Here is a 20,080-nt window from a genome sequence, read left to right on the forward strand (position 1 = left end):
CCATCAAGACTCTTTCGTCCCTCCCCCTCCAGAGATAAAAATCATTTACACGTACAAACACACACACATACATACCCACACCGAACCTGTCTGAAAATACTGAGGGCCGTATATACCGTCGGGAATAGATGACTCAATCGATGTCCTTCAAAGAGACACAGTGACTGACTGCTGCTCATCACTTTATCTCTGTCTCTTTCACTCTTCTTCCATCTTTATTTTCCTCTCTCTTCATCAGAAGAAGAGACGGGCTAAAGGAATGACAGTGACTGAGAAAGAGAATGAAGGAATTACTGAAGACCGAAGGGTGACCGTGTTAGCAGAAACATTTTTGACCCGCATAAGCAGGTTTGTTGGTGTTCAGTTGGTTGGCTCAGTGGAAAAAATGTAGAAGTATATCTACATTTTTTGTCAAACTACAAAAAACATACCTATACATACACTTCACTGCAGTTTCCATCTGAAATATACACTAAAGGCAGTAAAACACTAACTAGGCCTACTTTTATTAATTTATGCAAATATTATGATTACGTGGACAGATTATTAATTAATAAAGACATCAAATTTTTTGACATCAAAATGCTTTTGCCATAGTGCATGATTTGTAAACTAATGCATTTTGATGTTTACATCACATAACCATATCTATATGTATAGCTTTTCTGTTTTAGTAAACTTATAGGTAGCTCCCCTGGTATAGCATTGCATTTGTGTAATGAATCAGCTCAAAGACTCATAGTAGCAAGCTAAAATGCCACGGTTGCTTCAGCAAATGCATTTTTTTCTCATATTTGCTTAACACTGGTAACGCTGGTGCGTTATATTCAAACACAACAGAGCATTAACTTTTTAGCCCCACTTACTAGACGTTTCGTTTACGAACTGCTATGAAACATTGCTAAATTCATCTGGTTCAGATAAAACTGAACACGATTTTAGCCTCACTCATTGGACATTTCACTTTGAAAGTGTCACACAATGTGCAAGAAGGTAATATAATTTTGCTAAATGATTTCCAGTGTGCCTGGGTTGGATAATTGCCCCAAAATGCTCTAAAACCAGCCAACAGAGCAGTTTAAGAGACCAGCAGACCATCTTAGGCTGTATTTGTAGCGGGGTAGTATGTGTTTGCAAAGCAAAGAGGAAGAGAAATAAGTTTCAAGGTGCAATTTTTCCACTTTAGGTGACGTATAACAATAAATATGCATCAGCCACCATCGTTTTCATGGCATTAATCGCCCAAAATCTGACAAAAGGCTATATATGCCTTTCGTATGTGTCATTTCAACGTTTATATTACAGCCTCAAAGGGCCAATAGTCATCTAATGTAGCAATTGCTCAATTCCTTCAAACACAAAGAACATCAAGAGAGATTAACTATTGAGCCGTTACACTGTGGTATCGTTTAAAGAGAGGGAGGTGTTGGGTTTTGTGAGTTTGTGTGTGTGTGTTTGTTTTTCGGACGTTTGCCTGAGGGGAAAAACATATATCTGAACAGCTTAAGAACTTACTCTCTCTTTCTAAGTGCATGCCTTTAAAAGAATTAACTCAAGCTGAACCTAGTGTATGCAAAATATGTGTGTGCATAGGGCAGGTTATGCTATTCACAGTTGGTGCCCGCATGGATAGTAAAACCTGAAATCACCTACATTGTGGGGACCATAAACATACTAAATAATGTCTTAATGAATATCTGAAAATGCAGAAAGGTTTCTGTGTGAGTAGTTTTGGGGTATATTATCTTAGTATAGAAGATCATGGAAAGTCCCCCTCATGATAAAGTAGTAGTTAAAGTAGTTGTCTGTTTGTGGGCCTACAATGGATTTATTCTCTTCTCCACCTGCAGTCGATATATGAGAGAGGGCTTTTCTTTAAGAATGTGTTTGTCACTCGTCTGTATAATGAGAGTGAATGGAGATCCGGGCTGTAAGGTTCCAAAATGACATCATAAAGCGGTTCATACTACAGAATGGAAGTCATACGATAGTTTCGTGGAAAAAACTGAAATATAAATCACTGAAAATTTTGAAAATGTGGTGCCTTTAACATGGCAGACTGAATGATTATGTTTCACGTAAGTGATCGTGGCAAAGCAAGTCTGAATATACAGAAATACGAATGAGATGTGAGAAATATAAATGGATAATGACTTAAATTTCAGTCTGATTATAACATTTTTAGTGAATTGGGAGTTTGAAGTACTTAGATCCCATTCACTTTCATTATATGGAAAATAGCTCAACGTTTTGCTAAATGTCTCTCTTGTGTTCCATGAAAGAAAGTCATATAGGCTTACACTACTACTCAAAAAAGTACTTATTTTTGAAAGAAGTATTTATTTCAAAATTCTGAACAGAAAAATCAAAAGAACAACATTTATTTGCTTAAATATAAGCTTTTTTAATAACATAAACATCTGTTATATGTGAGCTTAGACCACAAAACCAGTCATAAGTGTAAATTTCTCGATTGAGATTTATACAAATCTGAGTAAATAAGCTTTCCATTGATGTATGGTTTGTTAGGATAGGACAATATTTGGCCGAGATACAACTATTTGAAAATCTGGAATCTGAGGGTGCAAAATAATCAAAATACTGAGAAAATTGCCCGTCAGAGTTGTCCAAATTAAGTTCTGAGCAATGCATATTACTAATCAAAAATTCAGTTTTCATATATTTACAGTGGGAAATTTACAAAATATCTTCATGGAACATGATCTTTACATAAAATCCTAATGATTTTTGGCATAAATGGAAAATCGATAAATTTGACCCATCCAATGTATTTTTGGCTATTGCTACAAATATATCCGTGCAACATAAGACTGGTTTTGTGGTCCAGGGTCACATATTATTATTAGGGCTGTCAGTCGATTAACATTTTTAATCTAAATAATTACATGATTTGTTGATTTGTTGAATCTAATTAATTGAAAATGAATCGCGAAATAAATTTGACTGAGAAAATAGCCACAAAATATTATTTAAAGGTATTTTTGTGTTAAATGAGAAAGTAGCAAGTAGACATTACAAATGTCTTAATGAGTCACGATTCGTACAAAATGCGGATTCATTCAGACACTAAACACTGTTGCAATTTTACTATGGCTTCCAAGGTAATATGGTCTCTACAAAATTGAGCAAAAACACATAATATAATGTATAAAATATAACACTATATCAGCTTCTTATTTACTGAGCTGTTGTATAAAATCACATTTAAGCTCGTGCTAGATCGGGACAAAAGCAGCACACGTGTCATATTGCTCTAGTTGCCTGTGTGATATCGTTTGATACGTGATATTTATGAATATGAGACAAAACACATACAGGGACATTTTTGCACCAATATCTTGAATTTTAGGGCATAACTGCATTTATGGAGTTTATTTGTAAACAGTCAACTGTATGAAATATAAGGTGATGTACAGGTCTGGGGGCGGGGCCAGTGCATTAACTGCGTTAAATTTAATCGCGTTATTTTTTCATAACTAATTAATTAAGTTAACGCGTTAAACTGACATCTCTAAGTATTTTATGTATTAACTTTAAGTTTCAGATCACCATCAATTTCAGATCAGTGTAATTCACCTATGCTAAATTGCGTTTGTTTGTTTATTTATGTGAACCATTCCTTCAAACTTTTTATTTTATTTTATTTGTTTGGAGGATGATGATTCTTCAACAAAATGAATGTTTCCAGAATATTTACACATGACTTCTCGCCATCACAATCCGTGTGCGGCTTTGACTGTATCTTTTATTTTGTTTGGTGGATTTGAGTTCGCACGGATATTGGAATGAACATTTTCTGTTTGATTCTTAGGAGGAACCAATTGTAGCAGAGCTCAGGTGTTTTAATACCAGTTCACAATCGTCCCTCAGACGACTGTGTGTGTGTGTACTGATCGGAAATACCCTTGACACTGTAACTTCCAGAGTAATCTAAACTGAGCTGATAAGTGTGTGATTGGCATGCTGCCGTTGTGTTGCCAGCGATATCTGAGCGTTTGAGAGCTGATATGTTTGGTGCACTGAGGCAGTAAATTGAAAATATATTCACAGACACTCTTGATGTTTTTAAAGTTGATTTGTTGTGTTGAAGCGAGATTTGGGGGGCTGTGTGTGTATGTGTGAATATGCAAGCGTCGCTCTACCTCAGTCAGTACTGTAGTGTATCCATCACGGACCCCTGTTGCCATGGCAAACCTTCAGACCTGTCACTCGGTGTTGATTTTAGCTGCTCCTTAGGTCATGTGAAAGGAATTCAAACGATAACACAACTGCATGTTGGTGAATATTGTGTCTGTGTGTTTAACCATGTGGACGAAACAAGGCATTGTTTGATATTTATAGTTTTTTGAATATTTTGTAATTCATTCTTAATCTATTTTTCCTCTCTAGTCTGACCACTCATTTCCATTTGAGTTATGTTTAGTAGGTCACACTTCATTTCCATTTAAAATTTACATAATGCCCATTTATTTTGCAAAACAGATAGGCCCCATCCGTGACAGTGACGAAAACACGCATTTGAAGGCATGATAAAATGAAGTTCTCTGCAAATTCGTGTAGCTTTTGATACCTAATTTGACATGAAAAAATGACAATGACGCTGCCTCTCTATCGCGAAGACACCAGCACCATCCGAAATGTGCCTTGGCTGCGCTGCGAAGCGTTTGCCGAGCATGTCTGTTTGAGGGCCTGTTAGAGGTTGTTAGTCTTAAGTCAGGTGATTGGGCAGCTGCTGTCTGCTCACATCTCATCTCTCTAATCCACAGGCAGAGTTTAGACCTGGCCCGCTGGCTGCTAGCTGAATAAGACACACATGCTAATGTAGCATTAAGAGCCTGTGTCGGCGAGGCAGTGGATGGGATGGGAGGGAGTGCGACGGAGCTATAGAGAGTAAAGTGTTGTCTTCCTGCTCCTCAGGGGAGGATGTATCTGCTGAAAGCCTCCAAGAGTGCAAATGAGTCTTCACTCGATTAGAAATGATGGAGGGATAAATATCTGTGAGTTTTGACAGCACAATACTGCCTTTCCGAAAGATTCACAGCTCTATCAAAGATTTTAAAACCACGTACCCGCAGGGTGTAGTTTTTGGTTCATTTCAGCATGGTGTTTTAGATTCAGTTTCAGATGAAGTCCATTTCATAATATAACATAGTTCTGAGTGAAACTGGGCCTTCAGAGAGACACATGCTGAACAGCATTTTATTACCCTTATGTTTGTACAGTACAATTTATTTTTTTATATTATATTATATTATGTTGTATTATATTATATTATGTTGTTATGTTATGTTATGTTATGTTATGTTATGTTATGTTATATGTTATGTTATATTATATTTAAAAAAAAAAAAAAACGCAGACGGAATCCAGACATAAAAATAGAATTTACTGTATAATGTGAAAAAATCACGGAATTTGGCAAATTTGGATGAATAAATTAAAAGTAGGTCAGTACACTTAAATTAAGACACGAAATGGACTACTGTCTGTGAATATTAAGTCGCAAAAATACTGCATAAATATGAATCCCGCATGTTCTGTTTGTCTCTATGTAAATAAATGAATGCCACAGATGCTTGATTTTGTTTACTATCATATCATATTACATATCATATACAAATAGAAACTTACAGGTCTGCACGGCAACCCTTCAAAATAAAAGTTTCGTTTATCTTGAAGCAACTGTGACAGAAATATATTTGTTATTGCAATGATAGTACTAGTACTAATAATACAATTATTATTAAATAAATTAATGTTAAGGGACATTTTCCTGAAAAAAATATATAGCAGAATACATTTACATTTTTCCAGAAAACACATCACAGTATTTCTGAAAGAAAAAAAAAAAAGAAATATTTTATTTTATTTTATTTTATTTTATTTTATTTTATTTTATTTTATTTTATTTTATTTTATTTTATTTTATTTAAAGCATTAAAATGTAATCCAGAAATTTCATGTACAACAGAAAAAAAATACATAAATATATATATATATATATATATATATATATATATATATATATAAAAAATGTATTTCATATCATATTCAGGGCCTTAATTAGACATGATTTTTGATTAATGTATTTTTTATTTAATCACTAAAACAGTCTAGAAAAAATAACAAAATTAAAACATACATATAAACAAACAAATAAATCAGTAAATTAATAGAATTCAGAAAAATGAAGACAGAATTTTTGGGAAAAAAATAAATAAATAAAATAGATTTCATAGGCCCCTAATTTTATATTGTATAAAATTATAAATATATGAATATAAATATAATATATAAAATATAAATATAAAATTAAAATATATTGTAATTATATATGAATAATATAAATGTACAATATAATATAATATAATAATTATTAAGTTTAGGAGGAAGAAAAAGATTACACAGACCGTTATCTCTTCAAAATAACATGCAGAAATGTGCATAGGATATTAAATGGGTGTAAGTTTTGATTTCACATCACTTTAAAACTCAGTTGAATTCCGTTCCCACCCGGTCACATGAATCACTCTCTTCATCCTTTATTCTTCACCTTATCTGTTCATCTCACTCCTTCCCTCGTATTTGGCTTGCCGGCGCCTCGCAATCTCCATCCCTCATAGTTGCTGAAATCACTCCCACTTTCGTCTTCCTGCACTCTTGTCTCTCTCTACACATCTCTCTGATGCTGTTAACAAGAATCAAAGCTTTTCTGCAGTCTGCGGACTGAAGCAGGTACTTGAGTCCCACAGGTGCATTTTCCCAGCTAACCAATCCCATCCTCGGGCATAGCTGTCATTCCTTACATAACTCAACCCTGGCACCTGCCCTGTAGCTTGGAACAGAGGGAGGGAGAGTGAGACCGACAGCATGAGGGAAGGAGGGAGGGAGGGAGGTTAGTAGTGGGAGCTGGTTTTGTTTGTGAGTGAGTGCTGTCTTAGCTGGGGGCTAAAATAGTAGAAGTACACCAAGAGGGGGAACAAAAGCTGCTTTTACAGAAAGTACGGAGAAAGAAACTCACCATACACACACAGTGCGCTCGAAACCTTTTCTATATTCTGTTCGCTCTTTTGCTCACCTCAGTTTGAGAATGAGATACAGGAGTTATATTATCATAGGAGCACACTGTATCATCTCTGCATACGTGTTTGTGCGAGAGTATGGATTGGAGTCTCACAAAGTAGCCCTTCACTGTCTTATCATCCTCACGGACAGAGAAAACTAATGAGGAACAGAATACAATGAAACACACACGCATAGATACAGATGCACGGATCCAATAAGCTCAGAGCTGCCCATCTGGTATTATTCACCTCCTCTCTTATTGAACAGGGAGGACAATAGAGCAGTGTGTGTGTGTATCCATCCACACGCACCCACTGGAGACTTTGCACGCTTCTGTTTATCAGCGTAAGGGGGACGGCCGGCCTCCTAGCAGATACGGCGAGTGGTCTAAAATGAATCCCTCAGCAAAAACCATTCGCCTCCCTGAATAGAAGTGTTGTGCTTTACACAAACGTGCACTGTGTGCCTTATCTTTATTTTATCTGGAGCAGAGGAGATGAGCCGTGTGTTAAAAAGACAGGCCAAAGTGGTACGTGTGGCAGCCGAAGGTTTCGAAGCCTCTCTTGAGCCTTTGCGTGCATTGAGATGGTGGAAAGCTCCACTAACGCCCATCTACTGTTACATCAGATGCACTTAAGGGTTGGCTAATTATCTCCAGCTCTTCCTTTTCCATTCATTAAATTTAGCAACTGCAACACAGATGAAATAAAGGTGATGTGTCCTCATTAATGGACTTTAATATTTCTCGTTTGTGTGGTGGAAGTTTCCATTCACCCATACTGAAACTCTGTGTGATTTGTTGCAGCATAAACATTCTGTTGAAAATCAATGTTAGTTGAACTGCTTTAGCTTAACAAAGCAAAATCACCAAAGCCCATATATATATATACATTTTTATTGTTTCTTTTTTTTTTTTTAAGAAATTAATACTTTTATTCACCAAGGATGTGTTAAGTTAATAATTAAAAGTTTATTAAAAGTTAATAATAAATAATTTACATTGTTATAAAATATTTATATTTTGAATAAACACTGTACTTTTTAAACTTGTTATTCATGAAAGAATCCTGAAAAAAAAATTACAGGTTCCAAAAAATATTTGGCAGCACAACTGTTGATATTATCCAACATTGATCATTCTAATAATAAATCCGCATATTAGAATGATTTCTGAAGGATCATGTGACACTTAAGACTGGAGTAACAGCTGATAAAAATTCAGCTTTTCATCACAGGAATAAATTCTATTTTAAAGTATGTTAAAATAAAAAAACATTATTTTGTATTGTAAAAACATTTTACAATATTACTGTTTTTTTTTTTTGTTTTTTTAATCGAATAAATGCAGCCTTGATGAGCATAAGAGACTACTTTAAAGACTATTACAAGTCTTACTGACCCCAAACTTTTGAACGGTAGTGTATATATATATATATATATATATATATATATAGTGTCATGGTTTCCACAAAAATATTGAGCAACTGTTTTCAACATTGAAAATAATTAAAAATATTGGTTTTTAGTTGAATTGCTTTTGCTTAATAAAGCAATAAATCAACAAAGCCCAGAGGCTACACTGTTTTTTTTTTTTTTTCAGTTTTGTTTTTTGTTTTTGTTTTGTTGACTTATGATCATTATTCATATACTGTATAATTTTATATTATAAAAAAATATTCATTGAAATGCACAATGAAAAAACATGATTTTTTTAAATAAATAAAAAAAATGTATATCTGAAGTTCTAAAGGATCACATGACACTGAAGACTAAGTAATGGCTGATGAAAATTTAGCTTTGCTATTCCAAAAAAAAAAATTGATTTACATTATAATAAAATAAAAAACTTTATTGTGCAATAATATTTTACAATATTACCTGTTTTTACTGTATTTTTTGCATGAGAGGCTTTATTCAAAAACATTTAGACTTTTATATGGTAGCGTGTCATACTAATAATTTACCTCAGTCACATTAAACAGTTATTCAGCTGAGTATAATGCTTAACTATATGCTTTTTTTACACTTAATTTCATGTGTAGTCACAGGTGTGCATACAAAAGTGGCTGATTCAGTCACATTATTAGTCAGCTGTGTTTGAAAAAGACTCTTTTTGTTTGTTTGAAGGTAAGACAGTCATAAAATGACCTTGGCTCGAAATTGTGCTGAACTCTGTACAGCAATTACAAATTCATAGAATTTAAAGCACTTTAGAAAATTGCAGTTACAGGAAAGCAGGCCTAGTGTAATGACCCGCCTCCGTCGAACAATTGTCTTTTCTTTGAGCAAACGTAAAAGTATCACATTCACAACAGCACAGTCATTATCCATCCTCTCCACAATGTTTATTAGATCCGACAACAAAGAGTTAAACAATCGAGGCACTTATAGGCTGGATGGCAGGGTCATCTCACCCATCTCGGGAAATGCTTTGTGTTCTCCAGGAGTCACCTGCAGATAGTGTGAGATTAAGAGAAGTGCATTTCTCTGTGTTACTTTAGGAGTTTCTCCTCTCGCTCAAAAACAATTTACGTGCGACACCAGCAGCTTTGGGTGTTCAGAGCGGAGTGTTGCACAAGAACGTGTTTACCTTGTAAAAACAAACAAAACAAACAAATCGCAGCTTAGCTCTCAAACCGAGTGTGTGGAGGTAAAGAGGAGGCTGAGAAGTGGAAAGGGAGGCAGAAATGAAGTAGTTGTGTTTCCCTGTGGCAACTCCACAGCATGGTGCGAGGAAGGAGGGAGAGAAAGAGAGATTGAAAGTCAAAAAATAAAAAGAAATGTGGTTGAGGAACATCTCTGTATTATTGATAACGCTGAGAGGATGAGTGGAGTTCTTCTACTTGTTTTTACTTTCCCACTCCCTCTTTCTCTCTCTCTTTCTCTCTGAAGGTTTGTGGTTTGTGATTGGTATGTGGAGGGTGGATGTGCTTCGGAGAGCCGGGTGGCTGACAGTGGTCTCCGTCTAGTTCCAAATGCCAATTTGCGAGCTGTCTCATTCCATCTTGACGAAATGTCCTATTCTCTCGTCGGTGCTGCTTGAGGGAGGGGTGGGGTGTGAAGTGGGCTTCTCCTGTGGGAGAGCTGTGGCTTCTATCATCCTTATCAAACCTGGCTTCTGCAGTCACACTGGATTTAGCTAACACTTGCTTAATACACTCCTCACTGAGCCTTGGGTGTGTGTGTTTAGGTCTCTGTGTGTATTACTCTGGGACGTACAGTCAGCGTGTGCCAAGGGATTTGCTCTAGTGAAGCGACGCATGCATAGTTAAATGTAAGGGAAATAATGTATGTGCCATTACTAACGGCTGTGGATTTTCATAAAGACTTGAGTTACTTTGATTACTATGTAGATCATCATTGCCTTTGTGATTAGTGGATGCTGCTTTGGATGGAAAGCAGCATCTGTTTGCTGAGTGCTAATTAATTGGAAATAATTGAGTTAGGGATACATGACATACAGTGTATTACTGTTTAAAACTTTGGGGTTGGTAAGAATTTTTGGAAATAATTCTCTTATTCTAATTGTTCTCTAATTGTGTGTATTATAATTAACAATATAAAATTGTTCTGCTTAGTATTCTTGTAGAAACCATACTTTTATTCATTCTTAGATGAACAGCATTTATTATTATTATTTTTTTTTTTAAATACATATTATTTTAATATATATATATATATATATATATATATATATATATGTGTGTGTGTGTGTGTGTGTGTGTGTGTGTGTGTGTATATATATATATATATATATATATGAATAAAAAGTTATATTATTTTTAAAAATATTATATATATATATATATATATATATAGTGATCTTTGGCATTCTAATATACTGTACATCATGAGATTGTGATGCCTAAATTCATTTGTACCATTAAAATGACTTTTTTTTTTTTTTTTACATTTTAATATATTTTTGTATTTACAGCAAAAAGTACTGCAAATTTAAAAATGTAATTTTTTTAAAGAATTCTCTTATGCTCATCAAGGATGCATTTACTTCTTAAAAAAACTGTTTAATATTGTGAAATATTATTACAGTTTAAAATAAAGGTTTTCTATTTTAATATATTAAAAAAATAGTCCTTAAAAGTTAAAAAGAACAGCATTTATTCAAAATAGGAATCTTTTCTAACAATGTAAATCTTTACTATCACTTTTTATTAATTTTAAAACATCCTTGCTGAATAAAAGTATTCATTTCTTTCAAAAAAACAACTTTGAACGATATATTGTTACAAAAGATTTCTATTTTAAATAAATGCGTTTTTTAACGTTTTATTCATCAAAGAATCCTGAAAAAAGGATCACATGTTCCAATCAGCACAACTGTTTCCAACTGTGTGTATTTTTAGGATATCGCTAGGTGGTTACTAGGGTGTTCTGGAATATTGATTGAAATTTGCTTACTGGCCAAAGTTTAAAGAGCTTGCTGCCAAGTCTCTGGTATTTTGGTTCCTCAATATAACTTGGGCTCCTCCTTGGGTTTTTATCATCAATAAATTCTAATAGCTTAGAAAGTAATAGCACACCTTGTTTCAGTAATACGCATAATTAATCATTCATGCCTGTGGCACAAATGCTGCAGGATAAGTTTAATACCCAAGGTTAGCAGCGCTATATACTGTATGTGAACTAATATTTTGTGAAATTTTACTGCATTTTGTACATAGTTGTTTCCTTAAAGATTCCTTTAATGCATACTGACCTTTCCCCTCTCTGTCTCTGTCCAATCACAGCTCCCGCATCGCCGAGTGACCTTCTCCACAGCCAATCAGGCGCAAGATCTGCAGGATCCCTCTCAGCACAGTTACTACGACAGCGGTCTGGAAGAGTCAGAGACACCCAGCAGTAAGAGTTCCTCAGGGCCCCGTATCGGGCCCCTCGCCCTACCTGAAGACCACTATGAACGCACCACCCCGGACGGCAGCATCGGAGAGATGGAACACCCCGAGAACGGTAAGAAGAGGTGGTGTGTCCCCCTCCCTTTTTATTGTCACTTCATCTTCTCTCTTTCAGAACAATCTTTTTAGACCTTCTACTTATGGAATACTTTTTTTATGGCTGGTAATGAGCTACACTGAGCAGTTTACTTGTACACCCTTCATCACATGCTCGCTTTAAAACAAAAAGTGCTAAAATAAGGTCAATCTGAATTCTTGAGGACTGCGAAAGTTTTTATGTGACCTAAATGTCAGAATTGAAGCAAATTAAGCTACTGATTTGAATGTTTTCTATTAAAACTTTGTGAGTTTTGTCAAGATGCATCAACATATACAAAAACAGTATTATTTCTGGCAAGATATTGAAATGACCCAGTCATTAGCACACACACACCAAGAAGACCTGATATAGTCCTCCTCCGCAGTAGCTGTAGGGAGCAACTACTTCTCATGAAGTGAGGGAGGTCGCCTCTCTTTTCCACCCGGGTGGAGGTGCTCCCGAAAGGGCCAAAAATCCTCGGCAACAGCCTCTGAGAGGGTGGAAGTCTTAGCCAAAAGGCAGGCTGGCAGTGAAAGCATTTAGAATTTCAATTACTGTGGAATTCATTAGTGCTGTGTATGTGTGTATGTGTGTATGTGTACGCATACAATATAATATTCTGGGTTCAATTCAAGCTGAGCTCAGTAAACAGCACTTGTGGCATAATGTTATTTACCAGAAAAAAAATCGGTTTCGGTTCTTAAAAATAAATAAATAAAAATACAAATCGGGTTACAATAAGAGGGTTAGCATGATTTTAGTGTTAAAAATCTTTTTCTTACAAACCAGAATGCATTAAATTAATCAAAATTGACAGTAAAGACTTTTACATTGTTAAAAGGATTTCTATTTCAAATAAATTATGTTCTTTAAAAAAAAAAAAAAAAAAGGCTTTCAGCAAAAATGTGCAATGGTTTCCATAAAACATATTAAGCAGCACATCTGTTTTCATTCATAATAAAAGGAATGTTTCTAGCACACCAAATCAGCATATTACAATGATTTCTGAAGGATCATGTGACACTGAAGACTGGAATAATGGCTGCTGAATATTCAGCTTTGCCATTGCAGGAATAAATTACCTTTTAAAATATATAAAATTTTTTAAAATTATTTATTTATTTGGAATCTTAAATAAATCTTAACAAAATAAAACAGATGACAAAATGTTTAAATAAGAAAAAAAGTCACACAATGAGATATAATCTCTCATAGGGAGATATAAAGCCATATTGCCTTATTTAAAGTTGCTGATTCTGAGAAATAAAGATGCAATTTTAAAATATAAAGTCACAATGTGACATATAATAAACTGTGAGATATTGTGACACTATTATTAAAAAGTTTGGGGTCGGTCAGATTTACATCTTTATTTTTAGTAAAATTAATACTTTTATTCAGCAAGGCTGCATTATGTTGATCAAAACCGACAGTAAAGAGATTTATAATCAAAACCAAAATATCATGGTTTTCACAAAAAAATCAGCTTTGCCATTGCAGGAATAAATTACCTTTTAAAATATATTAAAATGTGTTTATTTATTTATTTATGAGCTGTAATGTCATTGGAAGATATAAAGCAATATTGCCATATTTAAAGTTGCTAAATCTGACAAATAAAGATGCAATTTTAAAATATAAAGTCATAATTTGACATAATACATTGTGAGATATTGTGAAACTATCATTCAAACATTTGGTGTCAGTAAGATATTAATCTATATGTTTAGTAAAATTAATACTATTCAGCAAGGATGCATTATATTGATCCAAACTGACAGTAAAGACATTTATATAATTTAAAAATATATCATGGTTTTGACTAAAATCAGCATATTAGAATGAATTCTGACACTAAAGACTGGAATAATGGCTGATGAAAATTCAGCTTTGCCATTGCAGGAATAAATTACCTTTTAAAATATATTAAAATGCATATATTTAATTTCAATCAAATAAATGCAGCCTTAGTGAGCATATCAAAAACATAAAAAATCTTACCAACTACAAACTATTGGTAATGTATATTCAATGCATACAGCTTCACTGCCATGACACACAAATCATAAAACTTGAAAATATCAACATACAGCACAATTACTAAACTTAGTTTTTTTTCTTTTGTAAGTGCCTTTCTAAAACCTAATTTTATTTTATTTTATTTTATTTTATGTAAGCCACTGTGTTCCACAAATGCTCTCGCTTGTATTTAACCTGAAATATTTTTTTAAAGAGGTCAGAATGCATGGAAAGAGACACAAACCAAGAATAGCCGGAGTATCAGCTGAAGGAAGGACTCTGAGAAAAAAAGAAAAGAAGTATGACTAAGGAAGTGAGGTGGACTGAGGCCTAAATGTCATGGCTGTCTTCCCACATCAGTGCTTTTACTGCAGCTCCAGGACTGTGTGTGTGTGTGTCTGCAGGGAGGGTCACCCAGACAGGTCACACTTATGGCATCTGTACACACACAGCTGCACGCTGAAGCCCGTGGCAGGTGCCACCAACCACGGGAATGCACACACACGCTGAGAAGTACAGTATGACGTTCTGTGCATGCAGAAATGAGGTCAGGTGCGATGGGGGTTAGTCGGGATTTTTAACCTATTTGCCCGGCGGTACTTTCTTAGGATGTGGATATGGGTGTGCGTGTGTTTGCGTACACTATCATTGTAGACAGACTCCACTTGTGCCTGTTGACCCTGACGATGGTGGTTTGTCTTCATGGATTGCTGCCAGCTTCCTGGGGTCGACATCTCTGGCGCTGAGGGGAGAGTTTTACTGTACTCTCTCACATCGCTAAAACACAATAGAGCTAATAAAAGAGCCGGGATCTTAAAATAAATAGTCCCAGCGCTCGAAATGACTTTAGCACCGTGCAACGCAGCGGTGCGAGTCTATAAATACAGCGCTGCTCTTCAAATGAGCTCTGCTTCATATAGCCACTATGGATAATGCATGGATGTAATGTGTGAAAGAGGACACGATGAGTGTGGAACGATACCGTGAGGCATGAAGGTGACGGGGCAACTGAGTTAGCACAAATGCACCATTATGAGTCTGCCTGGCAACCTGTGATTTGGCTCATGCACCTTTTTTAAGAACATTGTCAAAACATAAGAAATGAGGCGACTTGCAAGACAAGGACTAATGTCTCAGAGATATTTATGGCATGGAATAAAGCCGCTGCCTTCTGTTTCCTTAAAGGTGAAGCATGTAATTTATGCACCACTAGTGGCACCAAACAGACCTGCGAAAATAATTGTGAACAAGTTTCAAACGCTCCCCATCTGCCGTTGGTCAGGTAATTCTGTCAGTCACTTAAATGAACAGTTTGCAGTTCTATTTACTGTCACTAGAGACGAAAATTGCTCACTTCACATTTAATTCTATTGTAAAATGTACTGCATTGGAAACATTTAATTCAGTTAACATGACAGAAGTGTCCTTCATATTTCATTTGTGACTTTTGTAACCTTTGTTCAGACGTTTTGGGTCAGTAAGATTTTTTTAAATGTTTTTAAAATAAGCGTCTAACATCATATATGTGTCACTGTCACATCCTTGCTAAATTATTAATTTTCTATAAAAAAAAAAAATAATAAAAAAACTGACCCCAAATGTTTAAATGGTAGTGTCACAATATTTTACCATTTATTATATATCACATTGTGACTTTATATTTTAAAATTGCATCTTTATTTCTCAGATTAGTGACTTTAAATATTGCAATATGGCTTTATATCTTACAGTGAGATATTATATGTCATTAAGTGACTTAATTTCTTATTTTAATATTTTAGTTTTATTTTTAAGACTTATTTAAGACTTAAAATAAATTAATTCATTAATTAATAAAATAATAAATCAATTAATTTTCATTAAAAATGTTATGCGCGTCCTTTATTTTATTCTGTTTCATTTTATTTTATGCATTAAGAATGCAATTGTGAATTAAGTTATTATTTTCAACTAGATTTCCTAAATACATCTGCCATTTGGACAAACAGGTAGACCGACACCTAAACTCGAACTTGGTTGAAAGACACCACATGCTAGGCTTCTCAGATTAGAAATTATTTTTATGAAAATGCCATAAAACTAGAGTGTTTACACTCTTTGGGGAAATCAACCCACGAATGTCTTACTTATAGTTGTCTCTGCAAATTAAAAAGCATTTTAACATTGGAAAAAAACGCACACATCAAATTTAATTAGGTTCAGTTTGTCACTTCACAACGATGTGAGTATGAATAATTTAAAGACGATGTGTGTAACTTTTTCAGTGTTGAAATATTTTCTCCAATTCCCCCTTTATTGTGCAGAAACAACAAAAAATAAGCCATCCATAGGCTGTTTTTTCCAAAAAGCGTGAACTCTGCAACTCTGTGCTGATATCATATATTGTCTTGTTTGTATCAAGTTCTTGACCAGCCAAAATATGTACTGTCTATAATACAGTACATATTACCTGAAGACAGATATCCATTGATATTCCAATTTATTTCAAGAGCCCTATAAGGACTATTACAAGATGTGAAGATTTTGCTTCCTGAATTTGCCAGATCCATTTTAGAAATGCACCTTTGTATAACTCAGTAAGAGAGGTGGAGGATAAAAAGAAAAATCAGATATATCGTCATATTTCCAAAGACAGTCGTTTGCATAGGACCATTAGAAGTCAGAACAGGTTGCACCTGGTTCGTCTCTGTTTCAGAGACCCCTTCCAACAAGACAAAAGCTTTGTCTCAGTTTCAATTTCTTTCTATCTTTATTCTCTCTGTTCATTGCTCAGAAAAAAGAAAGAACTAAAGCATATCCAGAGGGAGATGACTTTGCAAAACTGTCTAAAAAATGTCCATTCGCTTGATATGGACATGGACCAGATTGTCTTTACTGAAGCGGACACTGTCTCTGATGGACTCAGAGTTACTCCTTAAACAGCAAAGCATCACTTTTGCTATAGCTCTACCAATAGCTCATATTCAATAAGCAAATTTACAGTAGGATACATGCAGAGTACTTGGCTACATTTTAATGTGCTTTTGCTAGTTTCTATAATTTTGCATTACTACTATGAAACCAGCGTTTGGTAGGCCAGTAAGTTAAAGAGTTTGTTTTCAGCAGTGGTTCTAAACTGGTGGGCCACATATTTTCTGACAGGTCAGGACTGCAAATAAATGCAAATAAAAAAGCACAAAATAAATGTGACCCTGGACCACAAAACCAGTCATAATGATCAATTTTTGGAAGTTGAGATTTATACATTGTCTGAAACCTGAATAAATAAGCTTTCCATTGATAGGATTAGGATAGGATCCATTGATATTTCAACTATTTGAAAATCTAGAATCTGAGTGTGCAAAAAAATCTAAATACTGACAAAATCGACTTTAAAGTTGTCCAAATAAAGTTCTCAGCAATGCATATTACTAATCAAAAATTAAGTTTTGATATATTTATGGTAGGAAATTACAAAATAACAACATGGAACATGATCTTTACTTAATATCCCAATGATTTTTGGCATAAAAGAAAAAATTACAGTGTACCCCTACAGTGTTTTGTTGGTTATTGCTACAAATGTATTCATGCTACTTAAAGGAACACTTTTTTTGTAAATAGGTTTATTTTCCAACTCCCCTAGAGTTAAACAGTTGAGTTTTACCGTTTTCGATTCCATTCAGCCGATCTCCGGGTCTGGCGGTAGCACTTTTAGCATAGCTTAGCATAGATCATTGAACCGAATTAGACTGTTAGCATCTCGCTCAAAAATGACCAAAGATTTTCGTTATTTTTCCTATTTAAAAATTGACTATTCTGTAGTTACATTGTGTACAAAGACGGACGAAAAATGAAAAATTGCGATTTTCTAGGTCGATATGGCTAGGAACTAGTGATGGGAAGTTCGGATCATTTTACCGACTCGGTCCTTTGAGTCTCGTTCAGCAAAATGAACAAATCTTTTTTCGAGTCATTTCGTTCATTTCGTTCATTTTAGCAAAATATAATTAAAATGTTACGTTTTACCTCCCTAACACATCTACTGCTTACACAAACGTTGATCACACTACAAACAAAATAAAACTATAATGCTATAAGAAACAGAAAAGATTCATTCATTGTTTACCTGGGTCTTTAGTCTATGATTCGCTCACCTCGCCATCTGACAAGTTTTCGGGTTTGAGTTGTTCGTTCATCACGTGACAGCCCAATTAGCTAACCAACGCAGTCTGAGCCGGAAAGAGAATTGATTAGTTAATCTCTCGAGTCCTCGGGTTTGAGTCGTTCGTTCATCACGTGACATCCCCGTAATGTTAACCTATGCAGCCTGAGCCGGAAAGAGAATTGATTAGTTCATCTTTTGAGTCTTCGGGTTTGAGTCGTTCGTTCATCACGTGACATCCCCGTAATGTTAACCTATGCAGCCTGAGCTGGAAAGAGAATTGATTAGTTCATCTTTTGAGTCTTCGGGTTTGAGTCGTTCGTTCATCACGTGACATCCCCGTAATGTTAACCTATGCAGCCTGAGCCGGAAAGAGAATTGATTAGTTCATCTTTTGAGTCTTCGGGTTTGAGTCGTTCGTTCATCACGTGACATCCCCGTAATGTTAACCTATGCAGCCTGAGCCGGAAAGAGAATTGATTAGTTCATCTTTTGAGTCTTCGGGTTTGAGTCGTTCGTTCATCACGTGACATCCCCGTAATGTTAACCTATGCAGTCTGAGCCGGAAGGAGAATTGATTAGTTCATCTTTTGAGTCTTCGGGTTTGAGTCGTTCGTTCATCACGTGACAGCCCCATAAGGTGAACGAACGACTCTAAAACAGGTGAACTAATTCCAGTACAGAACCTAATAGGATGTTGTGCATGCGCGACTGAACGAATCACTCCCCGAGGCAACTCGTTCGTCCCGAGTCACATTAAAGATTCGTTCAAAATGAACGAATCGTTCAAGAACGACCCATCACTACTAGGAACTATACTCTCATTTCGGCGTAATAATCAAGGAACTTTGCTGCCGTACCATGGGTGCAGGAGGCGCAATGATATTACACAGCCGTCAACTCTGCCGGCTGCAATTCTGCATCTACACAAACTTAGTTCCGGTCACTTTCAGACGCTGCATAATATTATTGCACCTGCTGCACCCATGCTACGGCAAAAGTTCCTTGATTATTACGCCAGAATGAGAGTATAGTTCCTAGTCATATCAGCCTAGAAAATCACAACTTTTAATTTTCTGTCAGTCTTAGTACACAATGTAACTACAGAAGAGTCAAGTTTTAAATAGGAAAAATATCGTCATTATATATGGTCATTTTTGAGCGAGATGCTGTCGGCCTATTCAGATTCAATGATCTATGCTAAGCTATGCTAAAAGTGCTACAGCCAGACCCGGAGATCGGCTCAATGGATTCGAAAAAAGTGGAGTGTTCCTTTAAGACTGTTTCTGTGATCCAGGGTCACAAATAGCAAATTACTTTTAAAAGAGAGCAAAAATGCTTTTGCTAATGCAATGTTATTTTAGTAGTATTTAAATTATGAATGTTTTAAATTAACTTTTGATTTTTATGTGTATATTCACTTTAATTTTAGTTTTAAGTAATTATGTGCTTTTTCTTTAAATAATTATATTTATTTATTTATTTTTATTTTTATTATTATTTTTTTAAATTTAGTTTTAAGCTTACGTTTTTCATACAATATTTATATGTATACTTTAGTTTTAGTCTAATTTCAGTTACTAAAAAAGATTTGTAATAGTTAACAAAAACAGCGCTGATCAAAGTCTGTGTGTTCAGTCAAACTAGGTAAAATATTAAAGATATTTTTGTTACTTTTGTACCCCCAAACTATTTTGATACCGTTTTGAGTCACCAATGGATGTAGAACCTGCGCCCAGAAGCAAAACGAGTTAAGAACCACTGCATTAGTAGGCTGTCGAGTTCGGTGAGCCCTTGAAAGTTTGGCTCTGGAGAAATGGCGTGATAGCCAACACGGTG

At 35.0% G+C, this 20,080-nt stretch overlaps 1 protein-coding gene across 4 annotated transcripts in view; it reads left to right on the forward strand.

Annotated features, from left to right (window-relative positions):
• Nucleotides 1–20,080, forward strand: part of pcdh1b (protocadherin 1b) — a 192,044-nt gene that overhangs the window by 98,340 nt on the left and 73,624 nt on the right. For 3 of the 4 annotated variants that reach the window (XM_051128226.1, XM_051128228.1, XM_051128227.1), the window contains exon 4: nt 11,835–12,054. In XM_051128226.1, coding sequence (XP_050984183.1) covers nt 11,835–12,054 — 220 coding nt within the window. Of the gene's footprint in view, nt 1–11,834; nt 12,065–20,080 lie in introns of all 4 variants that reach the window. The other variant, XM_051128229.1, reaches the window with a different exon arrangement.

This window comes from Labeo rohita, chromosome 14 (assembly GCF_022985175.1).
Source record: "Labeo rohita strain BAU-BD-2019 chromosome 14, IGBB_LRoh.1.0, whole genome shotgun sequence".
Lineage (NCBI taxonomy): Eukaryota > Metazoa > Chordata > Actinopteri > Cypriniformes > Cyprinidae > Labeo > Labeo rohita.